Below are 27,992 nucleotides of genomic sequence, written 5' to 3' on the forward strand. Positions count from 1 at the left end.
GGGCGTGCTTTCAGGACAAGTCTCTGTTGACCTCAGGAAAGCACTGGACAGGGCTGGGGTGTGACATGCAGCGTGGCGTTTCTCATTCCGTATCAGCCTAGAGGGTTGTAAAAGGGGGAGGAGGTGAGGCCAGCGACGCCCCGGCTTGGTCCTTGTCTCCCTGCTTATCCAGCCTTAACACCTGGACAGGAGCAGAACAGACCGTCCCCAGGCAACCATGGGTGGAAAGGAGGTAACAGCAGGGGTCTAAGGATCCTGGGAACCACCTGTGACTTGACTTCTGCTCCAGAATGAGATTCCTCAGTAATATTCGTAGTCAGCAAGGGTGGCAAGAAAAGACTCAAGGAGAAAAGCCACTCTCCTCCTTCCCGCTGTCTCCTTGCCCATGAGTCTGTGTCATTCACTTAAAATCAGAATGTCACAAACATCTGTAGAAAATAATAACAGTAAAATGACGCAAGTAAAGTTAGTCAAGAGACACAAAGAACAGTGTCTCCTCTATTTTCCTACTAGTCTGGAAAGTGGGTCTGTGCAGCAGGCCAGTGAAGCGGGGAGACAGAGAGAGATGGAGGGGTGAATGACAGACGCCAGGTCCCTGTGGGGGTCCCTACATCGTCAGGCCTCCCCAGTGCCTGGGGGCAATCAAAGCCCTGACAGACAGCAGAGCAAGACACTCTTGTACTCCAATAGGTAACCAGAGGGGCCTTCAAAAACCACACGTCAGATCATTTCATCTCTCTGCGGAAAGCTCTTCCACGGGTTCCCATAACTTTGGGGATGAAACCCGAATCCTCCCCTTGCACTACCTGTGAGCCTTCCCTCCCCGCTGTCGCTTCTCCGACCTCATTTCCCATCAGTCTCCCTCAGGGGCATTCTGCCCCAACCACACCGGCCTCCTTTCAGTTCCTCCAACACACTGAGCTCTGTGTTGCCTCAGGGTCTTTGCACAAACTGTCTTGTCCTCCCTCAGCTCTTCCATAGCCCCAGCAGGGTTCTTTCAAGTCTCTGCTCAAGTGCCACCCCTTCAGGGAACACTTCCCCACCATTCAGTTGAAGCCCTCTCACCCCCCGCACGCACACCGTAACTCTATTGTACCATCCGATTTTATTTCCTTCATAGAATGTGCCACACAATATATATCTATATCCTCTATATTCACGTAGATACTGTTGTATTCTCCCCCTATCCCCACCAACTGGAATGTAAATCCCATGAAGGCGAGAACGATGTCTGTCTTGTTTGGTGCTCCAGCCCCTTTCATTCACGGAGAGGTGAAACGCATGATCTGGTTGTCACCTTGCCCTCAGTTTCCTGATCCAAGAGACTTGTGGGAGCATCTGGGGAAGCTACAGCTGTCCGGGGCGCATGACGCTGGAGAGAAGGAAGGAGGTACCACAGAAACCAGGCATAGAACCTGGGAAAGAGAGGAGGTGTGAGAGCAAGTGCAGACTCTCATTCTCCAGACAGCAGTGGGCTTAGTGGACCTGCCTCGACTCAGAACGCCTTTCTGGGCTGGCTGGAGCCCCTGGACTTGAAAGCCAGCACCCCAACTTCTAGGAAATCTACTCTGCTGGCCAAAGAATGCCGTGTGATGCAAAACTGGAGAGATTAACCTGCTTTGACTGGATCATGCTGAGAAAGGAACAGGAACTTGGTGAATGCAACGTAGCTCTGGGTTGGGGTGGAGAGGAAGGGAGGTGAAGAAAGAACAGAAGGAAGGGGTCGGTCAGACACAGTAACAGGAAACAGGAAGAAAATCTGGGTTATGTGAATTGTGGATGTAAAGAGAGGCCTGGGAGCACAGTCAGAACTTGGATTCTGAGAGATCAGTTCACAGGGGCAGAGACTTGAGGGGAGGCGAGTGCCAGCTGCGGAAGAGCTCACCAAGTGCTCTTCCTCTCTGACCAGTGACTCTTGTGGATGGGAAAACTCTGTGGCCCTAGAAGAGAACAGCCAGCAAGGTGCTTACACACCTACACCCCCTCCCAGAAGCCTGGCGACTTGCCCTGGGAGCACTTTGGGAAGCACCCCGATCGCTGTCGGTGTTCGGGGCAGTGGGGTGCAGAGCACACACCACATAAGCACTGAGACTTCTGTAAGTGGAAGGTGCCACTCTGAGCAACAACCTGCCAGGCCACACTGGAGCCCCAGGCAGAGTGGTCCGTCCCCAGCCAGGCCGGTATGTCTTTCTCCTCATCTGGTCCTTTAACTCATCATTTCTCAAAAGATATGTTGAGACACACTGGTATGTGGCAACCAGCGGCAAGAAACACACGTTTCCTGGTATAATTGAAAGGACCAGGGTTTGTGAGTTTAAGTAAACAAAGAAATGAGCAGATACAAGGTGAGCTGTTACGATGTCATTGCCAGTTAGGAGCATTCCGTTACACATTCTAGAGAGAGCGAGAAGGGGGGACATCACAGTGCAGACTGGGGGTCGCACAGGACCTGAGCGTAGCACGTCCTGACATAGAACTCCTTCCTTTGGTGCTTTGGGAACTTGCCTGTTCCCACTCTCACGTTCTGTGGTTCAAGCAGGGCTGACCCCAGCCTTCAGCTACATGCTGCAGGCACGTGCAGCGCCTAAAACACTCCCAGCCGGCAGGGCCAGCCTTGAGATCCCGGCTGGGACCTCAGGACAAGAGACACTCCGTCTGCACAGGCTGTGATCCTAGACTGCCAAAGAACGCTACTTGGAACAATCTTACTGAGAAAAGGGCCATCCAACTCCTCTTTTCCCTCAAACCCAGTTCACCCTTCTAGAGAGAGCCCAAGAGGCATCTGGGAGAGTTAGCCAGAATCTGACACTGGTACGGCTTGCAGACAGTCATGTTTGTCATCACCTTACCTTCATGTGGCAGGAGGGCACTTCTGAAACTTCCAAATCCTTGTAGGAACACTTCTTGTCCGGGAAAGGTAGAAGCGGCAAGTCTGAGGTGTCAGGATGAGGTAGGAGGCAGATGGGCCCCTGGGCAGAGCAGCTGGAGCCTGTCGAGCAGGGTAAATTGGAGCTTTGCTTTCCCTGGACGCTCCAAGGGCAAAGTTAGTGGCAGGAGCTGAGCCCTGCTGAGTCGAGAGATAAGACGGTCACATCTATCACTCCTGAGGTCAGGGAAACCTCCCCAGCTGCACATGCACAGGAAGGCTCCTCGGGGGTCAAAAAGGGAGGGCGGGGCTTCCCTTGTGGCACAGTGGTTAAGAATCTGCCTGCCAATGCAGGGGACACGGGTTCGAGCCCTGGTCCGGGAAGATCCCACATGCCGCGGAGCGGCTGGGCCCGCGAGCCATGGCTGCTGAGGCTGCGCGTCCGGAGCCTGTGCTCCGCAACGGGAGAGGCCACAACAGTGAGAGGCCCGCGTACCGCAAAAAAAAAAAAAAAAAAAAGGGGAGGGCGCACCACCCCATAATAAGTGCTGTCAAACCTCCCACAGGCCTCTGTGCTGGACTCCATCTTGGCAAAAAGATGCGCACGCGTATTGGGAGGGTCCTAGGGCAGGTCAGGTGTGGAAAAGAAACGAGATAATTGGCCAAAGGGAAACAATGACGCGGAAGAACTGCCGCTATGTAAATGATCTGACTGCCTCTTTACTGCACTCCTCCTCATTAGGGAGGACGCCCATACTTTCTCTCCAGGTGTGTATTTGTGCCTTGCTTCCGTCTTAAATAAACTGTTTCTCTGTGTGCTCTCCCACTTGTTGTGCTGTCTTCAATAATAAACTTGGTACCGGATTTTACAGTTTTTGTCTCTTTGAGAAATTCATTTTTCAAACGGGACAAGAGCCAGGGGAACCTTGCTTCTAGCCTCTCGTCCCGGGTGCTCTAGCGGCTAGGATTCCTGGTTTTCATCCAGGCTACCCAGGTCCAATTCCTGGGCAGGGAACTCAGGTTTCACTTCAAGCCACTACTCACTGCTGTCTCTCCCAGAACAAGGAGAGGAATCAGGGCAATTGAGTAGTCAGCCCCTCCCTGAGACACAGGATGGGATTTCTGACAAGTAGACTCTTTACTGCATCGAGGACGTCACTAACCCTTGTATGAGGGAGAGGGAAAGGAAGCACTGACAGATGTTTCAAAGAAGCAAATGGTAGAAGCTCAGTCAGTCAAGGGTGGCGAAAAGGCACATAATATCAGGGAGGTACCTTATCCTAGTTTTTCTCAACTCAAGCAGAACATTGTCAGAGAGCCTCACTTGATTCCACAATTCTCTGCATCTATGACCGGCCTGGCAGCCTCATCCACGTCCTTAGCCAAATGCTGCCAGGACCTGCCACCTCCACCCCTTCAACGGCCCAGTCCAGACGCGTCCGCATTCGCGTTTACCTAGTCTCACCTCTGCTTCCACAGCAGCACGCTCTGTGGCCCACGGTTCTCAGCTGGACTGGGCACTGAGGATACAGCAGCGTGGCTTTCCTGGACAACTGGGGCTGTCCCTCCACCAACCACGTGGGATGGCTGCTGCTTCAGTGGCCAGGCTCCTGGCTCCTATCCTACAGTGCTGTGCTTAGGTTATTTGACCGAGAAACAGATGACACCTGTGTCAAAAAATATACAAATAAAAGTCATCTAAATTTTGCCCAGTGACAGCTGGCTGGTGTGCTAACAGACTATTTACATCTAACCTTGTGTCCCTAAGACAAAACTGACTGCTGCTATCAGAACATGGTTTGAATTATATTCATCCAATCCTAGGAGGGACTCCAGGGGCCGTAGAACCTGACAATAGTGTGGCTGGTTGCAATGCTCTGTGTAGGACATTCTTTCCCATCTGCTGAGGTTGTTTTCCCTGAGAAGGCCAGATCTGATGGTATAGGTTGAGGTGGGTTCTTCCTTGGGCACACAACAGGCCCCCGGGGATGCAATGCAAAGGTGGCAGAATTGCGGGAAGAGGAGGCTCACCTGCAAAAGCTGCAGAAGTGCAATTTGGAAGAGACTACCAGTTTTTCCGCTTATTAAAAAGTCCGATTTTTAACAGCACATTGCACCCAGCTAAAAGACCACTTTCCCAGACCTCTTTGCAGGTGGTGTGGTCCTGTGACTTAAGTTCCTGTCAGTGAGTTATTAGCAGAAGTGTTATGTGGAACTTCTAAGACGTCTGTTAAATTGAGAAGGAGTGAACGCTTCTTCCCTTCCTCTATTCTGTTGCCAGGAACATAGATGTGATGGCTGGAGTTCCAGGTTGCATATTTGACCACGAGGAGGAAGGCCACCTAGGACTGGAAGAGCAGAGGCCTAGAGAGCTCCGAAGTATTCCTGGGGCTGCCAAGCACAGTCCTCGACTACATACCTTCAGGCTGCTTTTATGTGACAGAGAAATATAATTCTATCTCATTTACACCACTATTAATTGCCTAGGGTTGTTACATTATGTGCAATAGAATCCAGTCCTAACTGATTGAAGTTTCAGCATATATCAACTTTACAGAAAACTAAAATTTCAGTCTTCAGTTTTTGATGACTTTTTCTGATGACATTTAAAATTCCATTTTCAAAATGGAATTAGAATAATTTAGGAGGCAAAGGAGAGCAGCGATATCACAAAAGCAGCCATTTATTTGGCCTTATTCTTCCCTTTTGTTCTTCTCCATCCATCATCTGTTTTCCTTCCAACATTTATGATGGTTAATATCCGTCTCTAAGTGGTAGAAGCTGGAATAGTGGGTATCTCAGGGGTGGGAGGGTTGCTAACTGAGGTGGGCATGAGGGGACTTATAAAGGTGCTGAAAATGGTCTCTATCTTCCTCCAGTCAAGTGGTCACACAAATGTATATATATGTTAAAAGTCATCAGCTTACCCCCAAGATTGGTACTCTTTATTGTGTATACGTTACCCTTCAATCAAAACAATTTCTAAAAACCCTCCCTAAAATTCCACACCTTTTTATGGCCATGATAGATATTATAGTCTTAGAAGTATTCTTCCTCTCCATATTTGCTATTCCAGATTTATATAATTTTGGTACTCTCTCCTTCTTCCTAACCCAATTTTGTCAGATTGGGAAAGTGCTCAGTTAATAATCATCTTCCCAGATGCCCTTGTAGCCAGGAGTTGTCATGAGATACAGTGCTAGCCAATGAGAACTAGGCAGAAATTGGCTGGGTAGGGCTTCTAGAAAAGCTATAATTTTCCTGATTCAAAAAGGGGTAGATTGGGTGATAATGATGTGCGGGTTCATTAACTGCAACAAATGTACCACTCTGGTGGGGAATGTCAACAATGGGGGAAACTACGCGTGTGTGGGGTGTGTGGTTTATCTCTGTACCTTCTGCTCAATTTCGCTGTGAACCTAAAACTACTGTACAAAATAAAGTCTATTTAAAAAAAGTTTTAAAAGGGATAGATCTGGCTCTCATGTGTCTTTTGCTCTCTGTCCCGTCCCCCGCCTTGTTTTCCTGCTCAGAATATAGATGCTTCTTAAGATTACGAAGCAGAAAGCCAAAATCTAGGGATGGCAGAACAGAAAAGCTAGAAGGAGCGTGTGTTTTTGAGGGCTGCTCCTGGGCAGCTGCACCAGCCTTGGGTTCCCTATTTCCTTCGTGTGACATGAGAAAAAGAAAGCTCTGCGTGTTTAAGTCTCTGTCATTTGGCATTCTGGGCACATTTGACAGTCCCCAACTAAGATACAAGCTTTTCAGCTTTATGCACGGTGGCAAAGACTTCTTGAGACAGAAGGGGACTCTCAGGTGCTAATTCACTGTGGCTTTGGGCCGTGGTATCACAAGGGCCCAAGGCAAAAAAAAAAAAAAAAAAAAGGAGGACCCTGAAGACACCTGCTAAACTAAGAAGACTTCATTTGCATGGTCCCATCCTCCCTTCTGTTGTTAAGTATTCACTGCTCACTATGGGACCTGAATTCTTCTAAGACGGAAGGAGCTGGCAGAGGATCTTGGTTCATCTAAACTTTTCTGAGAGCCAGTAGTAAAGTATTATATCAACTACTTCACTGTTTCTCAATCTATTTTCAACCAACTCCCACTTCTGATCAACACAAACTGTACTTTCTATAGACTGCATTAAGAAAACCAGGGCTTTCCCCTCTCCTGGGAAATGCCACATGTCCTATCATTTCCCCTGCCTGCCCCCAAGGGTTCCTGCTACTCTCCCCACCCTTCTTGAGAATCAGCAGTCTAACTTAAGTTTCCTAAGATACTGCAAACTGCAGTTACCCTGGTAAACTCCAGTGATGCCACAACTACTAGCGGAAGATGACTTGCATATGTGACAGAAGCAGGTTAAGGGAGGAAAGCAGAAGGAAGGTCGGGCTGAGAAGAGGAACACAGAGCATTCGGTTTTCCCTGAGTTGGCTCAGCTTTTGCAGGATCAGCCAGCACCTGACTGCAAGCACTTCCAGCTTTACTAAGACAATCTGTCCCACTTCTACTTCCAAAGACTCTCCCGCCTCTCCTTTTTGACTCAGGGTCAACACTGAAAGGCAATCCAAGGTGACAGCCGGAGGCCTTCTGCTCTTTTCCAAGGGTAGCGTGAGCCCATGAAAGCTACCCAGTGGTCTGGGCTGGAAGCTGTGGGTAGCCAAGGGGACAGGAAGTGGGGGACTTTTTAATCCAATTCTTGCTCTGAAGGTCAGCTCTGCAGGGACAGCAGTGGAGAAGAGGGATCAGGCAGGAAAGAAAAGGTCAAACAACCTCTTCAAGATGCCAGGAATAAAGGGACAGCCTTCTCCCAAGTTCTTATTTCTATTTCACAATTTATATCCAGGACCTTTTAAATATTCTTGCTCATAAATGCTAAATGACACAGCAAACTTAGTAGAGAGCAACAGTAAACGGTGTCTCCCCTCTCTTCCCTGTGTATCCAAAATATTTAGAGACAGGGAGGGACCAATGTAAGATCACAGCATCTGGGATCTGAGGTTACAGCAGGAATGAGAACATCTGAAAGGCTGAGAGATGCCTGTGGATCCTAGGAAACTAGGGATGAAGGTCATTCCTTCATGGTTTCAGGGAAAGAGCGAGGGCCACCGGCAGGAAGGCTGGAGACCGTGCAGACATTCCTTGTGGGACGCAGATGACATGACCTTACACCCTTGCCTGTGCCCTTGTGTCCTCCTGTGTGGGATTTACAGGACTCCTGGGGGATGCCAGGGAAATTGGTTCTAACCTGGACCCTCCCAGTACAGTGCGGAGTACAGCGCAGTGGTGACCACTGTGGACCCCAGGGCCAGACTGCCTGGGTCCCAAGTTTAGAATTCAGCTCTTCTATTTACCAGCTGTGTGACTTCAGGCAAATTACTTAACCTCTTTATATCTCAGTTTTCTCATCTGTAAAATGGGGATGAGTATGCCAACCTCACAGAAGCGTTGAAAGATTAAATGAGTTCGTCTTTGCAAAACTCTTAGTGCAGTGCCTGGTACATAGTATCATTTGAATGGGCAATAAATGTTGGCTGGTTTCCTATGTTTGCTGTAACAGATTGTCACAAACTGGGTGGCTTAACAGAAGTGCATTCTCTCACAGTTCTGGAGGCTAAAAGTCCAAAATGAGTATCACTGGGCTGAGGAAAACACATTCTCTGCCCCCTCCAGCTCCTGGGGGCTGCTGACATTCCTTGGCTTATGGCCACATTGCTCCAATCTCTACCTCTGTGATCACACTGCCTTCTCCTCTTCTGTCTGAAATCTCCTTGTGCCTCCTTCTTATAAGAACATTTGTGATGTTTAAGGCCCACCCAGGTAATCTAGGATAATCTCTCTATCGTAATACTCTTTTTTGTTTGTTTGTTTGTTTTTTGTGGTACGAGGGCCTCTCACTGTTGTGGCCTCTCCCGTGCGGAGCACAAGGCTCCGGATGTGCAGGCTCAGCGGCCATGGCTCACGGGCCCAGCCGCTCCGCGGCATGTGGGATCTTCCAGGACTGGGGCATGAACCCGTGTCCCCTGCATCGGCAGGCAGACTCTCAACCACTGTGCCACCGGGGAAGCCCTATCATAATTCTCTTAATCACACCTGTAAAATCCTTTTTTAAAAATTCTTTGCCATGTAATGTAACATTCACAGGTTCCGGGGATTAGGATGTGGTTATCTCTTGGAGGGACCATTATTCCACCACCACAGCTGGTATAATATTATTGGCCAAGAGTCCAGTCTGATAACGGTAAGCAGGTGGACAGAGAGTGAAGGAGGGAGGGGTCTCTGCAGAGGAAGGTTGGGGTATGGTTACCAGCAGTGCACGGCAAAAACCCATGATGCCCACTACAGAGGCCAACAGAGACAGGGTCTGAAGGGTACTCCTAAGATGCTAGTACTGACCTGTTCCTTATTTCTCTTCTTCAGTACTGCACCTGCACTGGAGATGGCTGCGGAGGTGGAGGACACCACTATTGGGATGACAGAGAAAGCCTGGACAAGTGGTGGCTAAAACAAGAGAATGCAAGTGGGGCAGGGCATAAACTGTCACCTTCATACAATCATAAGACCACTCCAGGGGCTCAAAAAGCCTAATACGCACATGCAAGTAGGCTGAACTGCACTGGCTTAAGGGAGCAACAAAATCTAAAGTCCATTTGGATGTACTGGTCTAGAATCATCTTCCCTCTAATTCCCCAGGAGAGTTCCATTCTCTCTGGCATTCTGAAGTTCTTCATTTACTGTTATTTATTTAAAGTTATGTACCCCAAATCGCAACGGATCCTCTCTATTTCCACTGCTACATTCTCCTGAATCCATGCCGTCATCAACCGTCCCTAGACGGCTGCAGTGAACGTCTATTTGATCGCTCTGCTTCCAACTTCATTCCCCTGAAGACCATTCTTCACACAGAGCTGGCGTGAGCTTCTCAACTCTCAAGCCGTCCCTCTCCTCTTACGGCCCGTAAGTGACTTCACGCAGCTTATGAATGGAACCCCAGCTCCTTTCTGTCATCAGGAAGGCCCTGCGTGGTCTCGCCCTGGCCCACCACGCTCCAATCACACTGGCATTTCTGTTCCCCCCACGTGCAAAGGTGCTTCCTGCCTGGCACTCGTTGTTTCTTCCACCCAGACCACTCTTCTTCCGGGACCTGACACAGTCCCTTCACCAAATTCAGCTCAACCTCTCAGATGTCAGTTCAGCTCAGTAGTACCTCTCCGACCCCCGGCACACCACGGCCACTCTCCCTGTCATCACTCTGCTTCATTTCCTTCATAATGTCTGTCACTGTGCAATCACTCCTCTGTTCCTATTTGCTTGTTATTACTTATCTCCCTCCACTAGAATGTATCTTTGTTTCCTCTGGTGTGTGTTTCAAAAGTCAGAGAGGGAGAAATAGCGAGAAAAGAACAAGGGTGGCTAGGAGGTTGGGCCCAGCTCTCCCGAATCCCTGCCGCTTTCCGAAGTTAGACGGCATTCCTGTGCCCTAAGCCCCTTCTACCAGGTGGCTCGCTCTCTATGAAGCTGTCCAGCAGGATTGGGTGGAGGGACCACTTCTACTTTTGCATCCGTTACGTGTGAAGCACTGGCTTGTATGCCTTTTATACGCTATCTCAGGGACTCCTCACAGAAGTCTTGGGATGTAAGTATTCCCATCCTCACTTGACTGAGAAAGAAACTAAAGTTCAGAAAATTGATCTGCCTCAAGGTCACAAGGGAGGGATTTGCATTTGAGCCCACATCTGCATGACTCTGAATCCCACGCTATTTCCACCCCAACAAGACATAGGCTAGGAGAAAGCAATCTGTTTCGACCGGGAGGGCAAAAGACATCTGTTGGGGGCAGAGGGCAGGAAACTATACAGAAAGAGGAAAATTGAAGAATAAAAGGAAGCATAAAACCTCTTTTCTGAGATTGAGTAGAATTACAGAAGAAATCACCTAGAAAAGAGAAGAAGATGAGATCATCTGACTTGGGAAATGGGGGAAAAAAATGTTTGGGATTGAAAAAAAAATTCAGAAACTAAGGACGGAAAATCTGAGTTTGGAAATCAGAGTGGGGATCTCTTGGTGTGTTGGGGGGGGGAGAACAAAGACGCTGGAACCCTTTCCACTGGGTTCGAGAGGAGACAGCGCTCAATTACTGATCTTCTCCTCTCTGGTCACGTGACTAGCGCTGGTATAAAAGCTTTCTACCGGCCAGGTTCCTTACAATTTTTTCCTGTGTGAAATGGGCGGTCGCAGCGGCTAAAGCTTTGTTCCTCTTTTCCACAAGCTTTCAGACTTTCCTTCAGGACTAATCCCAAGAAGCCCTCTATCCGGAAACAAAGGCAAGACAAGGCAGCTGGCTTAGTACCTGCGCCCTGGGAAGCGATGCCGGGGATGGGAACTGGAGGGCAACGGGTTGGGGCTGGGGGACAGGGGTGGGGCTGGCGCTGGATGCAATCTGTCGGAAACTGAATGCAAGGATCACATCCAGAAATGGGAGCCGGTGGGGGGGCAAGGAATCGCGGGCCAGGACCTAAGATGGGAGAGAGGACGGAGGGCCCAGACCGTGTGGGGGTAGTGAGCGCTACAAACCAGACAGAAACGGTTACCTCATCAAGAAGAGTTCCTCTGTTTATGGTCGAAACACCCAGCTCCTGAGCCAGTTACTGCCCATGTGCTTTTCTGAATATCCTCTCAAGTCTTTGGAGGGGCAAGCCCCAGAGGACAGCGCTGGCTCACCCTTCCTCCCCGAGGCCCCTCCCTACTTCCCCTTTTCAGTATAGTCCTTTTCAGTGTAGTCCCAGAATTGGACAGGGGAGGGAAAGGTGGAGGAGAATTTGTGTTCTGCAAAAAGGAGAAGGAAAAGAGGTAGGGAGATGGATTGGGGGCTGGGCACCTGCTTCCTGGGCGTGTGGCAGGGTCCTGAGGAGGAAGGAGCACGGGTCGGGTCGCGGGGCCTGGGTTTTCACAGCCCGAGCTCTCCTGAGAGACATTGTCCAGCTCCCTCCTTGCTGTAGTGAGGTTTGCCTTTTCTCTCTGCAGGTCTCTGGCTGAGGAAAGGCCTTAAGGAAAGCTGGAAACTGATTAACACTAACTTCCCGTATCTGTGACAAGAGAAGGAGAAAGGCTAGGAAAACCGGAGGGGGAATTCCCTTGGGAAGCCAAGGGTTGGCCTCCCCCAGAGACACACCATGGCAAACATAATAGCTACTGCTTAATATCCGGCCCCAGGCAAAGTCAACAATTGCTCTGAGCAGTTCGGGCAGGTGGTGTGTGAGTGGTGGGAGCAGAAAGCCCTGGCCTGGGAAAGGGAGAGTGCCTGGGAGGATGTCCACAGACTGAGCGCGACCAGGGTCTGCAGGCTGTGAGGTGGTCCTCCTGACCCTGCCCTTTTTCATCCTCTTCCAGAACAGTCATGCCCAGCTTGAAAAGCTCCTTGATCCTCACAGCCTACATCATCATCTTCCTCACTGGTCTCCCTGCCAACCTCCTGGCACTGCGGGCCTTTGTGGGGCGTGTCCGCCAGCCGCACCCTGCACCCATCCATATCCTTCTGCTCAGCCTGACGCTGGCGGACCTCCTGCTGCTTCTGCTGCTGCCTTTCAGGATGGTAGAGGCCGCGTCTGACTTCGTCTGGTACCTGCCTGAGCTAGTCTGTGCTGTCACGGGTTTTGGCTTCTACAGTAGCATCTACTGCAGCGTGTGGCTCCTGGCGGCCATCAGCATCGAGCGCTACCTGGGAGTGGCTTTCCCCGTGCGGTACAAGCTGTCCCGCCGGCCTCTGTATGGAGTGATTGCTGCTCTGATCTCCTGGATCCTGTCCTTTGGTCATTGCACCATAGTGATCATCACTCAGTACCTCAACTCAGGCCAGAGGCTCACGAACGGGAGTAGCATAATGTGCTACGAGAACTTCACGGCAGAGCAGCTGGAGGTGGTGATTCCCGTGCGGCTGGAGCTGTTCCTCGTCCTCTTCCTCATCCCCATGGCGGTCACCATCTTCTGCTACTGGCGCTTTGTGTGGGTCATGCTCACCCAGCCCCACGTGGGGGCCCAGAGGCGGCGCCGAGCCGTGGGGCTGGCTGTGGTGACCCTCCTTAATTTCCTGGTGTGCTTTGGGCCATATAACGTATCCCACCTGGTGGGGTTCCACACGAATGTGAGCCCCCCGTGGCGGGCAGAAGCCGTGGTATTGAGTTCCCTCAATGCCAGTCTGGACCCCTTGCTTTTCTATTTCTCTTCTTCAGCCGTGCGCAGAGCCTTTGGGAAAGGGTTGCAGGCACTGCGGCATCGGGGCTCCTCCCTGCTGGGACGCAGAGGCAAAGAGACAGCAGAAGTGGCGAATGTGGACAGGGGTGTGAGTCAAACAGAGGGAGCGCCGAGTTCTGACTACACCACAGACTAAGGATGTCCCTGGACCTTCGGAGGCACTCTGGGTTTTGTATGAATTGAGCAGGCTGGGAGAGGGAGAACACGGGTTCCTGGCCCGGATTCAGGAATCCTCAGACCCAAACCACGACGGGGACTGTAAAAAAAACCTCTCTCACCAGCTCTGTATCCTTTCCTGACTGAATTTTCCTTCCCAAAGGAGCACAGCTCCAGGACGAAAGAAGAAACAGTTGGGCATAGCAGCACTAACAGACCAGAGTTTCCGAAGCAATGTGGAGAAATCAAATGCCGATTGTCCGTGTGAGGTGGCTGGTAGCTGAAGCAGAGAGCCCTAAAACAACCTTGCCACCAGCTTTGAAACAACACCTACACACTGGTCTAGTTGTTGGTGCTAGAATGAAGCCACTGGGAAAGAGATGGGAGAGAAATTCTAAATGAGGTCAAAGAAGATGCAGGAAGGTTCTGAACCAAGGGGATTAGGAGGGAGGACTGGGGCTTAGAGCTATAATGACCTAGGTGTGGGCAATATCCATCTGACCTGCTGCTCTTTAAGAATGATCCAGTCGTCTCCATGTGTGTACCTGTCTCCCCCAATAAACTGGGAGCCACCTGAGGTCTGGGTCTTGTCTTATCCCTCCATGGCGCAGGTCAGAACCCAGCTTGGCAACCATCAGTTAGAGCTCAACACTGATGAGCACAGGAAAAAACCTGGTCTGGCCGATTGAAAATAAAGATTAGGGATTTCCCTGGCAGTCCAGTGGTTAAGACTCTGTGCTTCCACTGCAGGGGGCGTGGGTTCCATCCCTGGCTGGGGAACTAAGATCTTGCATGCTGCGTGGCATGACCAAAAAAAAAAAAAAAAAAGAATTAAAATAAAGTTTATAAAACTCTGAAGAGAGCGTCCACAATTTTTGTAACATTTCTGCAAGCACAAGGAGAGCAAAAATAGGATGGAGAACTAGACTCAGCAGTGAAGGGGGAGGATGGTGCATCTGAAACCACAGAAATATGTTAAAGGTGCAATAAGAGTGGAGGGATGGATTCCTGTTTAGATTGATGAATAGAGAGATTGGACTCAGAAAGAGGATTGAGGCGAGTCCCAGCTCAAAGTTATTGGTGTATCACAGAGGCTTAAAACACGTTATCCTCCAGCTTAGAAACCTGCAGAGTTTTCCTTTCATCAGAAATTTTCCTCTCCAGGAACTCATGTCTTATCATCCCATTGCCTGCTCTGTATCCTCTCTCCCTTCCCAATTCTACCTGCCTAACAGTTCTCCGCAAGAAGAACCCCTAGACTGTGCTCTCCAACACCTAATGGTTTGCAGCAGAGGCTATACATCAGAATAACACGTAGAGGTATAAAAATAATACAGAGAGCCACCTCAGATCTACTGACTTGGAACCTCTGGGGGTGGGGCTGCAGCAGGTGAGATTTAAAATGCTTCCCAGGTGATTATGAAGGGCAGCTCAGGTCAGGAACCACTGGCCTAGCTCAGGGGCCCAAGAAATTATCCTTGAGAGACCTTTTCCTGCATCTAAGTCCCCCTCACCTCAACCCCGTACTGCCTCATCCTCAGATGGTTTGTTTTTTCCCCTCTTATGAAACCCTACTCAACATTCACTTTCTTCGGAAAGACTTTCCTTATTACTCCCACTGAACTGGGAGCTCATTTTCTGTGTTTCTTCCTCAACACAACACCAGACTGGTGTCATAAGAGCTCTGATTTCAGTGTTGATTCCGCTTACCAGTGGGATGACCTTGAGCAAGTCGCAACCTCCAAGCCACAGTTTCCAAAGCATCATAATGAGGATACCGTACGCCTCTCAGGGTTATTCTGAGGAGTCAAATGAGACTGCATAGATAAAACTGCTGAGAAACTATACAGTGTTATTTAGCTCTAAGATACCAACCTGTGTGAAACAAAGGTGTTCTCCCACTTAAAAGAGACATGGCAAGTAGAATATTTTAAATGACGGAAATAATATAGAGTCAACTATATAGGATGGTTTGACAGTAACGTGTAAGAAAAAAATCTGGGATTTTCAGCTGACTGTAGGCTTCCTATGCATATGTGATATATTACACCTTCCAAAAAAAAAAAAAAAGAGCTGATTTGATTTTGGGTGGCATTAAAAGAAACTGAGTCTAAACAAGTTGATGACACAACCACTCCACTGAGATCTAATCAGTAACACACTAAGTACTAAGCAGCACATTTTTAAAAAGGAAATTAACCCAAGGAACCAAGCCCAGAAAAATGAACCAAAATGCTTTGGAGATTTAAAACATAATAATAATAATAATACACATTAAATGCCAGGCACTGTTCTACAGAAGGAGCCTGAGACAATTAAGAGAACTTTCCAAGGTCGGTAGTGAGAAGAAATTTGAATCCAGGTCTTCCAGACTCTGAAGGGCCTGCTTTGTTCACCAACATATGAGAAACAAGAATGCTGAATATGTGGCTGGACCAAGATTAGGTTCATTTTATAGAAGATGTATTCTCTGCAGCCCCACAAAGAACAAGATCACGGGCAAAAGATGCAGGGAGTTACATCTTCAACAGTCAGGGGAATCACTTAACCAAGGTAATCACTCCCCAGTCTCCAGGAATTTTGAAGTAGAAGACACTCATCTTAGAACATAGAGGAAACTCACACATCTGATAAGGGCTGAACCAGTCACCTACCAGACTCCTTCCAACTCAGAGATTCCCAGGGTTTTAGGGACACGGCCGCTCTTGCTAAAAAGTGCAAGAAAATTTCTGGACCTGGTCTGAGACTTTCAGGGTGAAGTTTTAGCTACTCACTAACAAGTATTTGATCTCCATCAAGTCATTTGATACATAGCCCATCTCTTTACTGGGAAATTAGTAATTCATTTGTTCACCAAATATGTACTGATTTTTATCTAATTATATATTTACTATAAGCCAGATAGTTTTCTAGGGGCTGGGGATGCAGACCATATAAGAGACAAGGTACCTGCCCTCCTGGGGCTTCCATTCTAGTGGAAAAAAAATAGTTAATAAGCAAGTAAACAAGCAACAAGAATTTTGAAGAATTTCAGAATGTGGCAAATGGTTTTTACAAATGGACCAAAATAGGGATATGGGAGAAAGTATAATGAGGGACTGAGAGGGTTTAGAAGATTCTCCGGAGTCAGTGGTCATCAGCTGAGACCTGAGCAATGAGAAGGAGTTGCCATTGACTATTTCACTTCCCCTTTCTGGAAAAGATGCTGTTGTGTCCCTTCCTCAGAAATTCCCAACTGACCACATAGCCCATGCGAAGAGCATTCTAGAAACAGTAACCACAGGTGCAAAAGCCCTAAGGAGGCAGAAAACCTTAGCATCTCAGAGGCAGAGAGATGCTGCCCCCATCTCAGTGTGGGGACAGAGCAGTGGTCTGCAAACTCAGGCATCTAGTAGAACCACAGGGGGCAGTTGCTGAAGCAGAGATTACAGTCTTCCCTCCCCACAGTTTCAGAATCAGCAGGTCTGGGACAGGACCCAAGAGTTTGTATTTCTAACAGTCTCAGGTGAAGTTGATGCTGGGATATGGTGAAATGGGGAGAGAGTGAAAGAGGAAGTCAAGGAAGTCAGGGGGGACCAGACGATGCTAAGTGTTTTAGGCCCCAGATAGAAGTATGAGTTTATTGCCAGAGCTTTTGAAGCTATTCAAGGGTTTTAAGCAAGACAGTGAAATCATCTGATTTCCGTTTTAAGATGATCCCTCTGGTATCTGTGCTTACCACTGGAAATGGCTGTCAGGATCAAGTAGATAATATACACAACAGAGTTAAGAACCGTAAAGTATTCTAGCAAACACGGAGGGCTGTCATCAGGCTGGGAGCTCCCCGAAAGTGGGACTGTTTCTTCTTTCATTAGAATTGGCCGTCCAGGAACCAAGGAGGAGGAGGCCTTTGATAAACAGAGGTCCCCAGTGTATGCTGCTTCTTCGGATGAGGGTGCAGGGGGCGGGGGTTGGAGGGTAGCAAAGGTCCTGATTTGCAGTACTTGCCAATTTCTGTGGCACACACACTCCTTCCAGGGCCAGTTTCTACCAACGTGAAGACACTTGAACGTGGGTCTGGCAAGCGACGCTAATAATCAGCTCTTGCAAGCCAGCTCCAGCACGTCACCGGAGGCACCGCTCAGCACACACGCTCAGGTGGCAGACGGGCCCCATCCTACTTGAGAAAACGTTCTCTCTCCCTGGCTACGCATCGCACAAGGCTCTGGCGCGGGACTCTCAACACGATAAACACTAGCTAAATGTGGCTGACTGGGCCTGATCCAGGAGCATCCGGGGGGCTGCTTAGATTGCGGGGCTCCTCTGAATCCCCTGCGGGATGACAGATGGGTAAACAGAAATATGAGTGCCTGGTTAATGAATAACACAGACAGCAGCCTACAGCCGCTACCGGGAAACAGGGGTAGAGGGAGCTGCCTGAGACTGACCTGGGGGCCCGACCAGCAGGAAAGGGGAAACTGGCATTGACTATTTCACTTCCCCTTTTTGGAAAAGACGCTGTTGTGTCCCTTCCTCAGAAATTCTCAACTGACCACATGGGGATCGCTGCAGTCAGAGAAAGCAGGCATGGGTGGGCCCGGAGACAGTCTAAAGGTAACTACACAGCCAAGGTTGCAACGCCACTCCCTTTAACTCACCTGCCCCTTACCTTCAGGTTTCTGTTAGTTCTCTCTCTCTCTCTCTCTCTTTTCAGCTTTCTCTACCTGCTGTGGTTAAATACTTTTGCCCCGTTTTTTTCCTTTTCGTTATTTTTCTCTAGTCACCGGAAACGAGGACATTTCTCATCTACAAGTTGCACATTCAACCAGGAAATTGGGACAGAGGTCTCTAAGCCCTCAGACGCAGTAGTCCAGTAACCTACTTGGCAAAGTTTCCAATGTCTGATAAGGGAGAGGATGTGAAGGGGTGGGGAACAAAGGCAGGCTGTGGCCAGCTGTCCACCAGCAGCTCACCCAAGGAGGGGCGAGCCTCAGCTCTATCCTAACCTCAGGCTCCCTCTCCCCAAACGTTGTCCCCTGCTGTCTGTCAGCCTAAGCTGCCATCAGCCTCTAGGAAACAGTGTTAGGAAAGTAAACATACTGCTCCCAAACCCAGATGTTTTCAATAAAAAGCCCACACTCACGTACAGCAGGCTCGAGTTTCTAAGGTGCCGCGTCAGACATCACGTCATCAGACGCGGGCATTCATTCATCCACAAAGGTATATGGAGGCCTACGACGCGTCAGGCCCTGTTCTAGGTGCTAAAGACGTGGCAGTGAACAAGGACAAGGCCCCTGCTCTCATGCAGCTCACATTCCAGTGGGAGAGGAAGACAGGGAGTCAATAAATAGACACTCTGAGAAGACGCTAAGGACTGTGAAGACAGTAAGACAGAGTCGGGGCAGGGGATGACTTTGAGGAATGAATGAGTGGCTTGGGAAGGCCACTGGAAGGTGCCCTTTGAGCTGAGGCCAGAATGACAAGAAGGAATCACGCAAGCCAAGAACTGGGGGGGAAAATGTTCCGAGCAAAGGGTTCAAGGCAAGTGCAAGGCTTGAACGAGATGAATTTGCACAAGGACCGGAAAGGCCAGGGTGACTGGGCCTGAGTGATGGCTGGAAGATAGGCGAGCATCAGATAATAGGGGCGTCTTGAGGTTTCCGATAGGAAGCACAGCACATTATCTTCTCCCTGCTTAACAACACGGAAAACTGAGGCTCAGAGCTGTCGAGTGACATGGACCAACCCTCATCAATACGGTCTTCTGACCCCTGGTGCGGACCCCAGACTCCCTCTCAAAACTAGACAGACGGGCACGCTCACTCTCTCAATCGGTTACCTCACTGCGGAAGAGAAAGGAGGGGAGGAAACATGATTCATGTGGTGTGCAGTAGTTTGGTACAGGACGCTGGGGAGGGAGGTGGAGACTGGCAGCTGAGACTCCGAGGAAAGAAAGGAAGCAGAGGTGGAACAAGACACCTGAGTACCCAGGGCAGAGACCAGCACAGGAAGCCAGGTTCTAGGGCAGAGACCAGCACAGGAAGCCAGGTTCTTGGGAACGAGCGGTGGCTGGCGAGAGGCAGGATGCCTGGGCTCTGAGACAGCCTGGGTGGGAGGCCGCGGCAGTAACCAGGAGCCATCCCATGCCGCCTGCAACAGAAATGGCGGTGTGAGGACAGAGTTGTGGAACCCTGGGGAATCTTCAAAAGTCTCTAGTCTGAAGATTCTCAACTGCACTGAGATCTGGCTTCACTGAGGAGCTTTTAAAAATGCCAGTGCATTTGGGCACTTTATTTTGTTACAGCTCCCAGGTGTTGGGGAGCTTAGAGGGCTGAGAATCACCATATCTAGACCTTCTCCTCCACTGGACTAACCACAAGGGTTTCCAGGAGGCAGCAGTCACAGTAACTGGGACTGAATCCTGGCTTACACTGTGCAACTCAACTTCTCTGTGCTTTAGTTTTCTGACTAAAAAAAAAAAAAAAAGGGCTAACGCATCTTCATGCTATCATGAGGATTAAGTGAGTTTAATAGTATACATACAAAACACTTAGAACGGTATCTCACACCCTATAGATATTTATACGTGGCAGTATTTTAAAAATGTAATTCTAGTTTTCTGCATAGAGGCCTCCAATTGCTGCTCATGCATGGCTCTCAGAATAAAACTCAAGGTGTCCCCATGGCCAGCAAGGCCCTGCCTGATCTGACACTTGTCCATCTGCCAAAGCTCATCTCCCCCAACTCCTGCCCGGCACCTCATCCTTCTCACTTTATTCTTCCTTTGCGCTTTCAACAACTTGCTAAGATCTTGCCCTCTGATCCTTTGTACTTACCGCCCCCTTTTCTTGGACCCTTTTCCTCTAGATTCTCACATGGCTGAGTCCTCATCTTTCAGGCTGCCTGTGACTTAAATTTCATTTGCTCATGGGACTTTCTCCTCAGCCCAGTCCAAAACTGCCTCCCTCTGATAAACTCACTCACATTATCCTGAGTTACTGACTTTACTGCATTTATCACTGTCTGATATCATCTATTTTTTGGTCTTCCTTATTATTTTTATAAAAGGTATACATGCACACTGTGTAATGAGTCAGATAGTTTGCTGGGAAAAAGAGCATCGCTCACCCTCTTGCCCCACCACAAACATTTACCCCTTCCTGGAGACAACGGCTTTCACCTTTTTTCAACTGAATATTTATCCCTCGTGTCTGTAAGGAACTTACTTATTTTACTATACTCTCTCATTTTTCAATATAAGGTTTTATCTGTGAACTTACCCCAATGTCAGAGGTGGATTTGGCTCTCCCCAATACATAAACACACATGCACCCTTCCCACTCTGTATATTCATAATATACTTACATCATAATTGTGTTAGAATAATACTCAATGTTTACATTACTGTGACTATGTAAATAATGGAGCTCTATAGTAAACTATGATTACTTTTATACCCTGCACAACTTTCCCTCCACCCCAGAATTCGTAGTTGCCTTATTTTTCATATCCTCAGTTTTTTACATACTTATCATTGATTTCACCCGAACTCTTTGCCAATTGTCTTATCTCCTCTCAAGACCTTCAGAGTTATTAGTAGGAGACAGATTCATCTTCTTGAAGAGATCTCTCCAAGAACTTTCTGACCTGTTCCAGTCTTGACTGGTGGTGGTTTATGCCAGGTGTACAGCTGACCCCTGGACGTTTTTAAATTGAGACGTCTTTTGCTTCTCTGCTCTTGTTTCTCTCCCCTTGTTTATGTCCTCTAACAGCTTCTCTAGAAAGTAATAAATGTTTTGAGACTCTGCATGTCAGAAAATGTCTTCATTCTACCTTCATGCTTCACTGATATGGGTTACGTGTGGAATTCTAGATGGGAAATCATTTTCCTTCAGAATATTCAAGACTTTGCCATATTGCCATCTAGCACCCAGTCTTGTTGAAAGTACCCAAGACATTCTGATTCCTGATTCCTTGTTTATGGTCTATCTTTTTCTTAGTGGAAACTTGTAGGGTCCTTTACCTTTCTCACAAGTATTCTAAAATTTCATCCATTGCACTAGGCACTGGGACTCTTTCAGTTTGCAAGATAGTATCCTTCAGTTTGGGGATATTCTCTTAAAACATTTTGTGATTATCTCCTTGCCTTCATTTTCTCTCTTTTCTCTTTCTAGAACTCCTATTATTTGGGGGACATGGGACCTCCTAGCCTGACCCACTAATTTTTCCTTCTCTACCATATTCCATCATTTCATCTTTTTGCTCTACTTCCTGTGAGATTTCCTCAAGTTTATCTTCCAGCCCTTCTGTTTAATTTTTCCTTTTTGCTATCACCTTTCATATCCATGTACTCTCTTTTATTCTTGACTTTGTTTCATGGTTATAATATCCGCTCTTATCTCTTTAAGGAATTTTCATCTCCCTGTTCCAAGTTACTTTTTTAGGTACTGGCTTCTACTTTTTTATTTTTTTGGCTGCAGTGGGTCTCTGCCATGGTGCGCAGGTTCCTCGCCGCCGTGCATGGGCTTTTCTCTAGTTGTGGTGCGTAGGCTTAGTTGCCCTGCAGCATGTGGGATCTTACTTCCCCCACCAGGGATCAAACCTGCGTCCCCTGCATTGGAAGGTGGATTCCTAACCACTGGACCAACAGGAAAGTCCCCTGGCCTCTGTTCTTTAGGTCAGAAGTTGTCATCAGACATCTGCGAATCCTTGATTGTCTGCTCATCTTGAAAAGAAGGAAGGAGAATAATACTTTTTTGAGATATATGCAAAGTATATAAAAATAATATGACATGGTGTCTAGGGTTTGCTTTAAAGTCAGAAAAGGGAAAAAGAGGAATGAAAATATGGCAAAATCTCCATAAATGTAGAATCTGGGTGATGGTTAAGATTCTATTGTACTATTCCATCTGCTTTTTTTTTTTTTTTTTTCCTTTTGCGGCACGCGGGCCTCTCACTGTTGTGGCCTCTCCCGCACAGGCTCCGGACGCGCAGGCTCAGCGGCCATAGCTCACGGGCCCAGCCGCTCCGCGGCACGTGGGATCCTCCCGGACCGGGGCACGAACCCGCGTCCGCTGCATCGGCAGGCGGACTCTCAACCACTGCGCCACCAGGGAAGCCCTCCATCTGCTTGTTATCATATTTGAAAATGTTCACATAAAAATATGGTTGTTGGCAGAATTAAGTTCCTTGAGGGCTTCTGAACTGAGGGCCTCAGTTCCTTGCTGGCTATGGGCTGGAGGCCTCTCTCAGTTCCTTATCGTGTGGGCCTCTCTGTGGGGCAGCTGGCTTCCACCAGAGCAAGAAAGCAAGAGACGACAAGAAGGAAGGCAGTCTTTAAAAACCTAATCTTCAAAGTGATCTTCCATCATTTTTTCACAGCCCATTTTTTTTTTTGGCCGCACATTGCCCCTTGCAGGATCTTAGTTCCCTGACCAGGGATCAGACTCAGGTCCATGGCAGTGAAAGCAGCAAGTCTTAGCCACTGGACCACTGGGGAATTCCCACTCAGCCCATTTTGAAAGGGGGAGTGAATTATACAAGTGGGTGAATACAAGGAGGTGGGATCGCTGGGGCTGTCTTGGAGGCTGCCTTCCATAGGTATTAAATAATGAATGGAAGCTGTGAGCCCATGGGTTAGGCTTCAGCTGGGTCATTTAGTTGGGGAACCTCCCATGTCAATGCTTAGGGGTTTTCCTCTTGAGCTGACCAAAGTTCCCAGAAAAGATTCTTCTCATCTCCTGCCTGGAGGGTGAAAGTTGGACTGCCAGAAATTTAGGAGCCACATGGAAAAGACAGCTGGAAGGTCTCAACAGGTAGCATTCCTTTAATCTCTGATGTACATTACATTGCTCCCTCTTCCTAGTGTGTCTGGTGTCCCGCGTTCCACAAACCCTCTGTGTTCTCCGCTCCAGTCTTTTACTGGATGAGGAGAAGTTGCCTTGCATCAGGAAGCTGGGGAAGAGATCTGGGGGTTCTTTTCAAATAAACTTTCAACCACTCTCCCTTATGTTAGCTTGCACTTCACCCCCGTTTCCAGAGGTACCTCTTGCCACCAGTTCATGAGCTTTCTGTGGGCCCTGCAGTAGAAGCTGGGTTGAATCTTGGTCTTTCCTACTACTGGCTTGAGATTCAACTCTCATAGGTCTGCCAAGTCAGTTACCAGTTACCACTCACTCATGTGCTTCCAAAATTTTGGTGGCATCGTATCCTCTTTTCTTCTCCCCGTCCTCATGGGCCTAGTGCCTCTCAGAAAGATCTCTTTACTGTCATTATGGTGCGATTTCAGAAGGGACCCAAAGGAGACACGGGTATTCAATCTACCATCGTTAGCCTCAAGTATTTCTTCTTTATTATTGTTATTTGTTTGTTTACTTGTTTGTTGACTGTCTTCCCCTCTTGAATGTGGGTTCCAGGATAACCTGTCTTTTTTGTTCACCTGTGCATCCCCAGCACGCAGAACCATCCATGACACAGGCAGGTGTTCAACAAATGACTGAACCAATCTGCTGGAGAAGGAAGCCTGCTCCGCACTCTCAACGAGTGGATAGCAGACCCAGGTCTCTTGACTTTCCATCTTACGCTCTTCCTGCCATAGCGTGGGTGGGATGTGGGTGATTTTGTGGACTGATGATACCTAACAGGTTATAAGATGCTTTACATGTTACAAAGTGGTTTCAGACTCTTATCTCATTTGATCCTGACAACAGCCCATGGGCCAGATAGGAAACAAATTATTCTTGGCCCTAATACAGTTATGACCCTTGCCAAGACCTGTCCTGCGCCAAAGAAATCACCAACCTTGTTCCTGACCTTTCATCCTGTGCCACTGTCATTTGTCTGACCCCTCCCATGACTTCCTCTGCAAATAAGACTTTAAAGGTTTTTCACCTCTCAAGGAAATGGTCCTCAAGAATCCAAGACAAGCTCTCTCACAAAGAGGAAAACTGGTACAGACGTGGGTAAGTAATCCAAGGACCTTTGAGCAAAGAGGATGAAAGAGGATGTCTGAGTTTTGTGACACGGTTGGAGCAGAAAAAGAAGAAAAGTAGGACTGTTTGAATTAATAGAGCATAGAGAAGAGATTGGTACTAGGAGGGGGCTTAGATCATTGAAGGAGAGGGAATAAGTCCCAGAACGAAAGAGCAGTACGTGTACGGTGGGAGAGAGCTGGGACGAAAATAACCATCTACCAAAACCAGTAGACGCTCTCCAAAAAAGGACGGCAGTGGCGGGGGCGTGGGGGGAAGATGAAAATAAAAAAACATATTACAATCATAAAGCCAGTTACAAAATACTCAAGACAGCAGGTTCTATAAAACGATGACATCAGTATATTGGGATCTAAGACTAGCTTGGTCTCTGGACCGTCTAAAGTCTGCCTGAGGTGCCCCAAGGAAAAGTGAAAGTAGGGGCCGTGACCCCCTCGCAGAAGACAAGGTTCAACTTCAGAAGCCACAGCAAGTTGCAAGGGTACAGGCCACAGGGGTGAAAGGCTGTGAGGGCCCCACACTCTCCTTGCGCTACTTGATGTCCTCCCTTGGACTCTGCCTGCCACCTCCTGGGTAGACAAGGTTACTACCTGCCTCCGAATCCTGGGAGGCCCGGACACCGCAGAGGCTGTGGCCTCTGTTACTCACATGCAGCCAGGAATCTCTCAGAAGCAGACACTTAGGGATGAGGAGTTGACAAGGGGTCCAACTCCTTAACCCTGCATCGAATCTTGATGAGTCGTGGTGTGGAAAGAGGCTCAAGACATCTTAGCTACAAAAACAGACGCAAGATCAACCGTGTGGCGATACATGGTGACTAGACCTGTGGTGGTGATCACTTTGTAGCGCATACAGATGTCAAATTATAATAGTATACACCTGAAGTTTGTGTACCAATTTTGCCTCAATTAAAAAAAAGGGAAATTAAAACTTTCTAAAGTGAGGAAAGGAAGGAAGGAGGAAGGAAGGAAGGAAGGAAGGAAGGAAGGAAGAAAGAAAGAAAGAAAGGAAGGAAGGAAGGAAGGAAGAAAGAAAGAAAGGAAGGAAGGAAGGAAGGAAGGAAGGATTGCAAAAGAGCATTAAAAAGCTAGGAATTAAAACTTTCTAAAGTGTAAAAAAAACAGGAAAGAAAAAAGAGTTGCATAAAAGCAGATAGTAAACATATGATCCATTATGTATATAATAGTAGCAGCTAAGTGTCCAAGACCTTCATACAGAGCTAATCCCTATGCAGTCACAGAGCTAATCCCTATGCACACACTATTCCTTACCAAACCACAACGTCGGTACTGCCACGGCCTTTCTTTTTACAAAAAGGGAACCTGAATCTTAGATTGACTGTTAATCACTTGCCCAATATCTCCTGGCAAATAAAGTGGCAGCAGTAGGACTAGAACCTGGGTCTGTGTTACTCTGGAGGCTGAGCTCTCAGCCATCGTTTTATTGTGCCTCCAGAGGAAGAGGGGAACGTGCATGCACACAGGTGTGTATGTGTGGCGGGGGGGTGGAGAGAGAGAGAGAGAGAGAAATCGGGAAAGGCTATGCAGCAGCCAACAGTGGTTACTTACGGAGTTAGGGGAAGGAGAGGTAGGTCAGCTCTCACCTGCTACTTTACATAATTCTGTACTGTTTGCATTTTCCCAGTGAGCACATATTTTTCATAATAAAAATATAAAGGCTTAGGGCTTCTCTGGTGGCGCAGTGGTTAAGGATCCGCCTGTCAGTGCAGGGGACACGGGTTCGAGCCCTGGTCTGGGAAGATCCCACATGCCGTGGAGCAACTAAGCCCACGCGCCACAACTACTGAGCCTGCACTCTAGAGCCCGTGAGCCACAACTACTGAGCCCGCATGCCACAACTACTGAAGCCTGCACGGCTAGAGCCCATGCTCCGCAACAAGAGAAGCCACCGCAATGAGAAGCCCGCGCACCACAATGAAGAGTAGCCGCCGCTTGCCACAACTAGAGAAAGCCTGCACGCAACAATGAAGACCCAATGCAGCCAAAAATAAATAAATTAAAAATAAAGTTCCCTTTAAAATATATATATATATATACTTATTTTACCAATAAAGATGTTTTTTTAAAAAAGGCTTATTTTAAGTAATAATTCTGCCCCCAAACACACACAGAAGAAAAGTCAAATTACTCTAGCACTTAGGCCCTGTTTACTGAGCAATTACTATGTACTATGCCCAGTGCTAAGCATTTCATATTCAGGACTCACTGAATCCTCACAACTGGATCTGAAGGGAGGATATTGCTGTTAATCCCCTTTACAGAAGAAGAACCTAAGGCTCAGAGATACGAATTGACCTTGCCAAGGTCACATAACAATGCAGGGACTCAACTGAGGTCCGACTGGTTTCAAAGCCCTTGCTTTTAACTGCTGCAGTGTGCTAATTGTACAGGAATGATCACGATGATAATAACAGCAGTTTAAGTGCTTACCGTGTGCCAGACCTGTGCTTTCCGTGCATGATCTCATCAAACCTCCATGGCAACCCCCATTTTACAGATGAGAAAACTGAGGCTCAGCAGAGAGTAAGTCACTTATCTGCCCTGGGCCCCCCAGCAGAACTAGAATCCAAATCACCATTCACAGCACTGGCATCCGCCCAGTTGCTTAAACCAAAAACTCAGTAGTTATCCTTGACTCCTTCCTCTCTCTCTCTCCTTTTCCTCTCCATGTCTAATGCATTGGGTCCAGTTGGTTCCAGCTTCCAAAATACATACTCATTTCTCACTAACCAGCTGCAGTACCAGTGGAAGGCACTGCCATCTCTCATCTGAGCCACAGTGGAGGACTCCTCACAGATCGCCATGCTTCCATTCCTGCCTCTTGGCCCCTACGCCCTCCACTCACTGCGCTGTCGTCAAAGTGATCTTTTTTCAAATCTCTTGCTAAATATCCTCTCATGCAGCCTTTCTCAGGGTCTTGGGAGAGAACTAAGCCCTGCAGAGAATGGTATGAGTGACTGTTTACTCAATTTTCCAAAGGATGATACTGGCTAGTACCATTCTCTTGCTAATACAATAGGAGATGACCTAATTCATTACATGCAATGGATGCCTTAGAGTGTTAGGGCTTCATTCTCTGCAAGAACTGGGTGGACATGGCTACAAAGGTTCCCTGTCACACTTCAAATATCAATGACCACAGCCTACTGGGCCCTTATGAGCAGCTGCCACCACACCTCCACCTCTGCAGGCTCATTTCCTACTAACTTTTTCCTGAGCACAAGAGCTCTTTTCCGTTCCTCAATTATAGAAGCTTCATTCTTACTTCAAGGCTTTTACAGAGTCTCTTCCCTCTGCCTGGAACTCCTGCCGCCAAGCCTTTTAGGGCCAGCTGCTTTGTTAGTCATCCACGTCTCAGCTCAAATGTTACCAGCTCATAGAGAGCTCCCTGATACCTTAATGAAAGAGACACTGCCAGTTCTTGCTGTTCCACTGCCCGTTTTGTTTCGTTTTCAGAGAGTATTTATCATGATCTGAAAGTGCCTTGTTCTGTGTTCACTTACCTATTGTGTGTCTCCCCAGTTAGAGCTGAGCGCCACAGGGCAGTTCAAATTTTTTCATGGCTGCATCCTCAATAAACAGCAAAAAAACTTTTCACGTGGAAGCAACCTGTAAAAAATGCATTTAGAGAATTTATCAGATATTTATTATGTGTCAGTCACTGGGCTAAGAGCTTTGCATTGTATCCTTCTATCAACCCCGGCACTCTCCAGTGGAAATACAATG

At 48.1% G+C, this 27,992-nt stretch overlaps 1 protein-coding gene and 1 long non-coding RNA gene across 22 annotated transcripts; one reads left to right on the forward strand and one right to left on the reverse strand.

Annotated features, from left to right (window-relative positions):
• Positions 1-1,088: 1,088 nt before the first annotated feature.
• LOC117198244 (uncharacterized) lies at positions 1,089-27,185 on the reverse strand. 21 transcript variants are annotated; one of them, XR_007474167.1, is made up of 6 exons: positions 26,697-27,185; positions 14,987-15,075; positions 9,266-9,370; positions 4,322-4,533; positions 2,850-3,064; positions 1,089-1,415 (listed from the first exon to the last, which is right to left on the reverse strand). It is a non-coding gene; the product is annotated as an uncharacterized LOC117198244 (long non-coding RNA). The 21 variants fall into 21 exon arrangements; XR_007474170.1 differs by lacking the exon at positions 9,266-9,370 and having other exon boundaries at positions 26,697-27,182; XR_007474165.1 differs by lacking the exons at positions 9,266-9,370; positions 14,987-15,075; positions 26,697-27,185 and adding exons at positions 9,629-10,804; positions 11,461-11,475.
• FFAR2 (free fatty acid receptor 2) lies at positions 12,260-13,972 on the forward strand. Its single transcript, XM_012538399.3, has one exon. It carries the CDS (start codon positions 12,267-12,269, stop codon positions 13,254-13,256), a length of 990 nt encoding a protein of 329 aa, XP_012393853.1. The 5' UTR covers positions 12,260-12,266; the 3' UTR covers positions 13,257-13,972.
• Positions 27,186-27,992: the final 807 nt, after the last annotated feature.

The sequence above is a fragment of the Orcinus orca genome, chromosome 20 (genome assembly GCF_937001465.1).
Source record: "Orcinus orca chromosome 20, mOrcOrc1.1, whole genome shotgun sequence".
NCBI classification, from domain to species: Eukaryota; Metazoa; Chordata; class Mammalia; order Artiodactyla; family Delphinidae; genus Orcinus; species Orcinus orca.

Coding starts and splice junctions, on each gene's coding strand:
- FFAR2 (XM_012538399.3), top strand. CDS start 12,267: ATGCCCAGCTTGAAAAGCTCCTTGATCCTCACAGCCTACATCATCATC.